General features: G+C 40.5%; 1 protein-coding gene across 1 annotated transcript in view; it reads right to left on the bottom strand.

Moving 5' to 3' along the window:
- The window catches only part of Canx (calnexin), a 37,628-nt gene that overhangs the window by 12,778 nt on the left and 15,013 nt on the right, over window positions 1–9,837 (bottom strand). The window contains exons 2-6 of the mRNA XM_008852257.3: window positions 3,570–3,746; window positions 2,793–2,866; window positions 1,670–1,728; window positions 1,011–1,152; window positions 411–492 (exon numbers count right to left, since the gene is read on the bottom strand). Of these exons, the coding sequence (XP_008850479.1) occupies window positions 411–492; window positions 1,011–1,152; window positions 1,670–1,728; window positions 2,793–2,866; window positions 3,570–3,743 (531 nt within the window). The 5' untranslated portion in view covers window positions 3,744–3,746. The remainder of the gene's footprint in view (window positions 1–410; window positions 493–1,010; window positions 1,153–1,669; window positions 1,729–2,792; window positions 2,867–3,569; window positions 3,747–9,837) is intronic.

A 9,837-nucleotide genomic window follows, 5' to 3' on the forward strand; every position in this document is an offset into this window, starting at 1 on the left:
TGTTCTACCACTCACCAGAAATATTCCAAAATAATAAACTTTGGTTCTTAAGAAAACAAAGTAATGTGTACATTTAGCTACTACTTCTTTAGTAAAACAAATAAGCTTGCTGAAACTAAAAATTACACAGATGAGAAACATAATATACAGATGGTAACAGCTTCAAAGGTCACATTTCAAGTGAAAAGCATTCTGGGGTTAAAGCCATTATTATTGTCTATCCTGCAAATATCAATAGCAAAGCAGTCTTTATTTTCATAGGTCTTGCAAACCTTTTTTTTTTAAGTGTTGGGGATTGAACCCAAGGCCTTGTGAATGGCAGGCATATATTCTACCACTTATATTCCAGCCCCAATATTCTTAAAACATACTTCTGTGTGTCCAGCCACATAACAAACAGAAGAATTTACCAAGTTGAGTTCTGGTGTTTTAGAGAGCAGCTTCACATAGGCACCACCACATTCTATTCCATTCTGAAAATTAACCTCATACCTGGTTTCAGAAATAAAAGCAAAAAATTTTATGCCATTTTGAAAGACCAAATTTCCCAATTTCTTCTCCCAAACCGGTCATGTTTATCTCCATGAAGATTCCTCTTCTACTGCTTTCATGTGACCACCCAACCCCACAAAAATAGGTAACAAAACAAAATTAAACCTTAATGCAATAGCCAGACGTTTGTTTGCTAGCAGGATGATGAACTAATTTGTTGGGCAGTTAAAAGAAAAATTCAACATGTTTAAATTTAGCAACATTCCTATTTTAAGTATCTTATTTTTTTGTTATTGGTGTTTTTTTCTGTTTATCTGTTTGAGACAGAGTAGTCTCCCTGTAGCCCCAGCTGGCCTCGATCTAAGAGAGCCACCTGCCTCTGCTTCATGAGAACTGGGATTTAAGGTGTGCACCACCACACCTAGGTTCAAGATTTTTTAATGTACAGTAATAATTTTATACTGTCACCTGAGATTACCCTTTCTAGAAAACTTCTCCCAAGCAGACAATGCACTTACTGAACAATGAGAGGCTTGGTATCAAACACGAAGGGTTTGTTCAGTTTAGCAGAGATGGCATGATGCTTGGCCCGAGACATCAATACAAGTCCTTTATCCCCCGGAAGCTTTGTTTCCTTCATTTCATCTACCTCCCACTTTCCTACAAGACAACATAAAAATGTTCTCCACTGTTTCACTGCACCTTTTAAGGTCCTTTAAATAACAAACTAAACTCAAAGTTGTAGAAGTCTATCATAGTGATGAATTTTTGCCATATTCAATTTATCTATGAGAACTGAGCTATAATTACAAAGCACATGTGTATCTGTCAAATGGTAGAATATGGTTCTTAAAAAAAAAAAAAAAAAATCTGAAACCCTCTCTTTTGAAACTGATCTTAAGAGATACCATGAACCCTAGTGGTTGACCACACTCCAGCTGATGGCCCTAGAGCCATGAGTATATGGGAAGGACAAATTGGAATCAATGGGTTTAAGTGGGAGGGTTTGGGGTGGGGATAGATCTGGATGAGTCAGGGAGAATAGGGGGTAAATATGATCAAAATATATTACATGTATGAAGTTTTCAAAATAGTAAGAATATATTTTTAAAAAGATACCAAGGAGACAATGTATCATCTCAATCTAATAATGTATCGAAAAAAATTAAATTCTCACCATCGTATTTGGCAATTTCATCATCGGTGTCATCTTTCTTGGCTTTGGATAAAATCCACCTGTAATTAAGACAAACCCCAGTATTAAGATTCGAGTAGTAGTTACCTGTGTAATGAGACAGTAAAATGCCTATTTAAAGAAGCATTTTTCCTGCTCTTACTAGCCTGCCTAACCAATCCACTTTCAACTTAGGCTGTCACAGTGATAACGCATCATATTTGACTTTGAGATTATTCTACTTTAAGGCTCACCAGAGCTATGAGTGGTGGCTCATGCCTATAATCTCTGTACTCAGGAGACTGAGGAAGGATTGCCACAGTTCCAGGCTAACCTAGATTCACAGTAAGACCCTGTCTCAAGAATGTACGAATTCCAGTGGAGGCAGGAGGAGAGTGGATGCCAATAGGGGAATGGGGCATAAAGTTGATTAAGATGCTCTGTATGGGGCTGGAGAGATGGTTCAGCGGTTAAGAACACTGGTTGTTCTTGCAGAAGACCCGGGTTCGTATCCCAGCACCCACATGGTGCTAACTCCATGTTCCATGTGCTAACTCATAACTCCAGTTCCAGGGGATCCGGCAGCCTCTTCTGTCCTCCAAGGGCATTCCACGATACGGGTGCACTTACCTACATGCAGGTAATATGCGCATACACATAAAAAAATAATAATAAATAAAATTAAAAAAAAAAGATGCTCTGTATGTTGTTTTTCTGTCTCCTTTCCAACCTGTCCCCTTCCTCCCCTACCAGAAAGAAAAAAAAGAAAAAGATGCTCTGTATGAAATACACAAAAATTCAATTAAAAAAAGAAAAAGACTGTGTCTCAAAATAACAAACAAAAGACTCAAGAGAAAAAATAAAATTCAGGGTAGAAGAGAAAAACAGGTACAGAAGCAACAAAAACTTAAAGTTTTAAGACTATTTTCATAACGGTCGTGACACTGAAGATATAAAGGCTAGACATTTCACTAGACAGGGTGCAACTGTTGGGGCTATAGTTCAGTAGTAGAGCACTTGCTTTATATGTAGGATACCCTAGGTTCAACCTCAATATTGCTAAAAAAGAAAAAGGGGGCAGGGTTCCAGTATTCTACCTTATTTACAAAAGTTTGAAAATACTTACCCTGACAGAGATCCTCTGTCAAAGGAGTCAGCAAAATAAACGTCTCCTGTTGGAACTGGAGCTTTGTAGGTGACCTGTGTTAAGCATAAAAGTCAATTAAGAGCACACCTTTAATCCCAGCACTTGGGAGGCAGAAGCAGGTGGATCTCTGTGAGGCCAGCCTGGTCTACATAGTGAGTTCCAGGGCAGCCGGGGCTACTGTCTCAAAAAAACCAAAAAAAAAAAAAAATTATAAGAACTGAAAATTTAGCTGAGCATGATGGCACATGTTTGCAATCCTAACACTTCAGGAGATCACAAATTTCAGGCCAGCCATGGCTGTACAAGGAGACCCACTTGGGAAGGGAAGGGAGGGATACTCAATAACACTTATTTCTTAGAACTTGGTAGCCCTGGCTGGCCTGAACTCACTATGCAGACTAGGCTGGCTGCCTTCTCACAGAGATCTACCTGTCACAACCTCCTGAGTGCCAGGAAAAGGCACACACCACCACACCCAGTTTGGTCTGTTTCCAATTGTCATAAAACTCACAGCTGGCCCTGAATTCAATCCATATAAACCACTGGCAATATGTAACAAAGGCTGTCAAGAGAGCCCAGCAAGTATTTTTAAGTTATGCCCTTGAGAAGGAGCCAAAGCTATCTTTTTAAGCGCTGGGGATCAAATTAAGAGCCTCACACATGCTAGATAAGCATTTTTCCACTGAATTACATGCCCAGCCTTTTTTTTTTTTAACTGAAAGCTAAAAGGAATAGAAAAAAAAATCTACCCCATACCTTCGGAGATGGAGGCGTATTGGTATCTGGTTTTGATTTTGAATCTTCTACCTCTTCAATGACATCATCCAGATCATCCTCAATATCAATCATATCATCATCGTGTCCATCATGAGCTTCAACAGCAGCAGTTCCAAGGACCAGTAGCATACACAGTAACCATTTCCCTTCCATGATCTATATAGGAAGAGTAAAATGTTAAATTTGCTGCCTCCTATTTTAAATTTCATAGACACCACTAGCCTTTCCCTCTTTCCCTGTTCCTAGTTTAAAATTAAGGTTTTCAAATCAAAGAGTTAAAAGAAACTTTATTTTAATGTATAAATATGGAAAGGGAATCCTGGGAGATGATGTTTTCCTAAAACCAGTTAATTTAAAAGCAACATTCAAGGGTCAGACATGAGGGTGCAAATCTTTAGTTCCAGCATTTGGATTTCTATGAGATTCAGGACAGCCTTGTCCACATAGTGAGTTCTAGGCCACCTATGGCTACAGGGAGACCCTGTCTCAAAAAAGAAAAAAAAATTCAAGCCTAATATAAATTGGGTATTGTGGTATATGCCTGTAATCCCAGCACTTGGGAGGCTGAGTGAGTTGGGAAAATCCTGAGTTCAAGGTCTGTCTGAGCTATATTACATGATGAAGCACTCTCTCAAAAAAACATGGGGCTAGAGATGGCTCAGCAGTTAAGAGCATTGACTGCTCTCACAGAAGACCTGGGTTTGGTGCCCAGCACTGACATGGTGGCTAACAACCATACATAACTCCAGTTCCAAGGGGATTTGACACCCTCTCCTCACTTCCTCAGGCACTGCATGACATGGGTGCACGTATACACATGCAGGCAATACACTCATACATATAAAATAAAAAATAATAAAAAATTTTCCAATATATAATTATCATATTGGAGGTTGGAAGTGTGGCTCAGTTGGTGCCTAGCATGAACAAAACCTTGGGTTGGATTCCCAGTTCCTTATAAAACCAGGTATGGTAGGCAGTAGTTAATTCTAGCACTCTACTTGGGAGGTATAGGCAGGAGGATTTGTAACTTAAAGTCATCTTTGGCTACACTGCAAGTGTGAGGCCAGCCTGGGCCACATGAAATCTTGTCTGTCTCTTTCTCTCACACATACACAAAGAACATCATATATTTGCTACATATGTGTATGTATAAATATGGTACTCAACTAACTAAACTGTTTCATTACATTTATTTGGTGCAATCCCCCACTATCTGGGGTCAGTTCTCTCCTTCCACCACTGAACTCAGGATATCAGCTTGGCAACAAGCACCTTTACCCACTGAGTCATTTCATCAGCTCCTAAAGCGTTTCATAATGGCCAAAAGCTCTTTTACATGTAATTCATAGTGAATACTGATTAAAACATTAAAATGAAATAAGAGGTTAACAGCTCATAACACAGTAAAGAATTATTACAGTATTACTGCTGTTCCAAAGTCCAAGTATAGGCATGCTTCCAAATTAGATTTCTTAAAAAAATATTTTATTAGCTGGGCATGGTGGCACATGCCTTTAATCCCAGCACTCGGGAGGCAGAGGCAGGCAGATCTCTGAGTTCAAGGCCAAACTGGTATACACAGTGAGTTCCAGGACAGCTGGGGCTACAGGGAGACCCTGTCTCAATAACAACAAAAAATTATTATTTGTATTTTATGTATTTGTGTATTGCCTGCATGTAGGTAAGTACACCTGTGTCGTGCAATGCCCACAGAGGACAGAAGAGGCTGTCAGATCCCCTGGAACTGGAGTTATGGACAGTTGTTAGCTGCCATGTGGGTGCTGGGATTCGAACCCGGGTCTTCTGTAAGAACACTGGTCTTAACCACTGAGCCAGCTCTTCAGACCCCCAAATTAGAGTTTTAAAAATACTTTAGTGTCAAGAGTGGTGGTGCACGCCTTTAATCCCAGCACTCAGGAGGCAGAGTCAAGTGCATTTTTATGAGCTCAAGGCCAGCCTGGTCTATATAGTGAGTTCTAGGCCTGCTGGGGCTACAGGGAGAACCTGTCTCAAAAACAAACAACAAATAAAGGTATTTTATTTATTATTTTTATTTTATGTGTATGAGTGTATTGCCTGCATGTGTGTGAGTGCACCCACGTCATGTAATGCCCAGAGGCCAGAAGAGGGCGTCAGATACCCTGGTACTGGAATTATGGACAACTGTTAGCTGCCATATGGGTGCTGGGACTAGAACCCCAGTCCACTGCAAGAGCAGCCAGTGCCTCTTGACCACTAAGCCATTTCTCCAGGCCCTCAAATTACATTTTTTAAAGATCCCAGAACAGGTGGGCATGGTGGTGTACACCTTTAATCCCAGCACTTGGGAGGGAGAGGCAGGCAGATCTCTGTGAGTTCCAGGCCAGCCTGGTCTACATAGCGAGTTCCAGGCCATCTGGGGCTACAAGGAGGCCCTGTCTCAAAAAGAACCCCCCCCCAAAAAAGACCCCAGAACAAAAATATTAAACTGCCAAGCACCAGCTTTCATCTCATCTTCTAAGCAATTAAGTCCTTTGTGCATTATACTAGACTGTCAATGGATGTTAGGTAGGCCCACTTTCTAAGGACCAGAGATCTAAAGAAATAAAAGCTGACCTACCAGGATACACAGAATGATTTGAGAGTAGATGGATTTTAGTTTGAGGCCCAAGAAGGCAGAGCCAAGAGATTGGGGAAGAAACAGTAGAAGACACACAACTAGAAGTACGCCTGCACACATACACACATGTGCTTGACAAGGTACCATTTTCTTTTTTTCCACATGGTCACTTAACCTAAAGCATGGCAATTCACCATGAAGCCTACACCCAAGTTGAGTTGTATCTTATTATTCCTGAGTGCCTATTAATCCCTATACTAGAATCTATGCTGAACTTTCTTTTTAATAAACTCCACTATGCTTAAACACACACACACACACACACACACACACACACACACACACAGACCCCAGATGTACACAAATGACAAATGTTTTCCAATGGCTTTTCTAGTGATGATGAGTACCCTGGGGATACTGCATATCTATCCTCCTAACTGTCACTATTAGCTTCACCCACTGGTTTTCTTTCTCCCAGGCTATGATTCTTCCATGCTCTAAAATCAGCTAAAAAGCATGACAGCCATTGTTATGACACTGAAATTTGAAAACTCAAAAAATATTATCAAGTTTTTACTAAATATAATCCAGATATATCATACAATAGTCAAATGTTGACAGAAGTTAGGACCTTGAGGGATTGTAAAATGGTACGAGTGCTGTGGTCAAGTAGCTACCCTATGATCAATCCAGCATCTAGGTGTACAGCCACAACTGAAAACAGCTCCCAAAGATGGCTGCACACCCATGTTCATAGCAACCGAAATGTCATCAACAGATGGGTAAACATGGTATCACTTATATAATGTGTCCAAAGTATCCAAATACGCATGTACAAAAACAAGATTGTGATAAACAAGGGCTAGGGGAAGAAGCAAAGGAGACTATTTAGGTTTTGTTTTTGTTTTTGTTTTTGTTTTACTAAAACTAAAAGTAATAGTTTTGATTCTACGAGATGAAAAGGTTCTGAGGAACTGTTTCACAACAGTGTAACTATGCTTAATACTACTCAACTGTACATTTTAAGAATGGTTAAGCAGGGGCTGGAGAGGTGGCTCAGTGGTTAAGAGCACTGACTGCTCTTGCAGAGGACCCAGCACCCACATGGTGGCTATGAACCGTCCTGAAGATTAAGTATAGTTATTTGCTTTTCTAAAACTACAATTTAGGGCAAGATATCTCAGTGGTTAAAAGGCACTTGTTGCCACCAAGTCTGACAAGGTGAGTTTAATCCCCAGATCCACATGGTATAAGGAGTCTATAAGTTGTCTCCTGATCTCCACACATGCTTTGTTGCATGCATGCATGCACGCACACACACAAATACTTTAAAACTACATTAAAAAACAATGAGGGGGCTGGGGAGATAGGGATAGGAGGAAAGAAACACAAAAGAGGGCTGGGACTACATTTTGGCCTTGTAGCTACAATGAAGCCCTTTATTTTGTAGGCAAAGTCCAAAACAAAAGGAAAGAAAATCAAAACGGACCCAATTTACTATTTTGACCAAGTTATTACAAAAAATGTAAACTAATTTTAAAGTTCAACTATAAATTCCTTATATAAACTCTATTATCCTTTAAAGTAACTCAACATATAAAATTAAGACTTTTCAGACCAAGCTGAAGGAAAGCAGGGTGCCGTGTCTCCTCCCACACTTGAAATGCTAGAACTGATGGATCAATGCAGGCACAAGGTCAGGCTGGGCAACAGAGACTTTGTCTCAAAAAAAAAAAAAAAAAAAAAAAAAAAAAAAAAAAAAAAAAAAAAGGAGAGATGGCTCAGCAGTTAAGAGCATTAGCTGTTCTTGTAGAGGACCCAGGTTCAGTTCCCAACACCCACATGGTAGCTAACAACTGCCTGTACTGACCTCTGAGGGTATTGATCACACATGTATACTTACATACATGTATGCAAAACATTCATACACAGAAAATAAATTTTAAAAATAGCAGGACTTGAGATGTAACTCAGAGGTCCGTGGACGCCTTTAATCCCAGCACTCAGGAGGCAGAGGAAGAGGCAGGGGGATCTCTGTGAGTTTAAGGCTAGCCTAGTCTACATAGTGAGTTCCAGTACAACTGGGGCTACAGGGAGACCATCTCAAAAAATGCCAAAAAGAGAGAGAGAGAGAGAGAGATAATCCAGCTAGTTGAATGCTAGCCTAGCATGCCCTGAGGCCCTGAGACTGATCCTTAGTACTGTATAAAACCAGGCATGGTATCACACACCAATAATGCACACAATGGGGAGAGGGACCGTAAATTCAAAATAATCCTTAGCTGCATTGTGACCAACATTTGAGAGGTCCCATCTGAAGGAAGAGGGAGAATGACATGCATCTACTTACTGATGGGGTTACCTATCCAGCATAGGAAGGTACTGCAGTAAAGTGTAAAAAGGAGAAGTGAGGGTCACTGTGTGCCACCATGGATGGAGTAAGCTACCATGACATGTTGGCATATTCAATAAACATTCCCTCTCTACAAGAACTGCATATGTAACCCTTAGTCATGGTGTTTTATAACAGCAATAGAAAAGTAAATAATGCAAGTACCTAAGACAAATTTAGGAAGAACTAAAAATGTACAACAGCACAGCAGATATAATTTTTGTATTTGGACTTAGAACCCATTTGGTGGTGGCAAGACAAGTGGCTTCAGCATCACTTTATGATTCGTTGGATTATGCAAATAAAAACAAGCCCATATATAAACTTTTTTTTTTTTTTTTTTGGTCTTTTTGAGACAGGGTCTCCCTGTAGTCCCAGGTGTTCCGGAACTCACTATGTAGACCAGGCTGGCCTTGAACTCACAGAGATCCACTTGCCTCTGCCTCCCGGTGCTGGGATTAAAGGCGTGCGCACCACCACGCTCGACTTCCACATGTAAACTTTCAAGACATGGCCTGTATGAAAAGAAACAGACCTCAAGAAATAGCAAAAGGAGCCAGGCATGGTGGCACACTTGGAAGGCAGAGGCAAGCTAATTTCTGTAAGTTTGAGTCCAGCCTGGTCTATTAGGCTGCAGGGAGAACCTGTCTCAAAACAAAACATACAAAGAACTAAACAGAAGTTGGGAATATGCCTCAGTGAGAAGGCCCACACTTAGCACTTTAGACTCTGAGCTCCAAACCCAAAACTCTGAAGACTCCAAACCCGAAACTCTGAAGACAACAGGTGAGTGAAGAACATAACCTGTAATACATCCATACAATGGAATCCTGTTTAATAGCTGAAAGAAGCACTCAAGACACACACACACACAGACACACAGACACAGACACACACACACACACAGACACACACACACAGACACACACACGCATATTGCTAACTAAGTAGAAGCGGTCACAGTCTGTACAATTCCAATAATATGATATTCTGAAAAATGCAGGATTAGTGAGGGAACAATCAGATCAACTGCTGCTAGATGTTGGGTGGAGAAAGAATTTTTTAAAAAGTTGAAAAGGACAGTTGAAACTGTCCTTCATACTTTGATCATGGATGGCACTATGATATACAATGGCATTATGCATTTGTCAGAACCCATAAAATTTTACAGCAGAAGCCAGGCGTAGTGGTACATGCCTTTAATCCCAGCACTTGGGAGGTAGAAGCCGGCAGATCTGTGAGTTCAAGGCCAG

Source organism: Nannospalax galili, unplaced genomic scaffold, assembly GCF_000622305.1.
Source record: "Nannospalax galili isolate Female #2095 unplaced genomic scaffold, S.galili_v1.0 scaffold1206, whole genome shotgun sequence".
Classification (NCBI taxonomy): Eukaryota; Metazoa; Chordata; class Mammalia; order Rodentia; family Spalacidae; genus Nannospalax; species Nannospalax galili.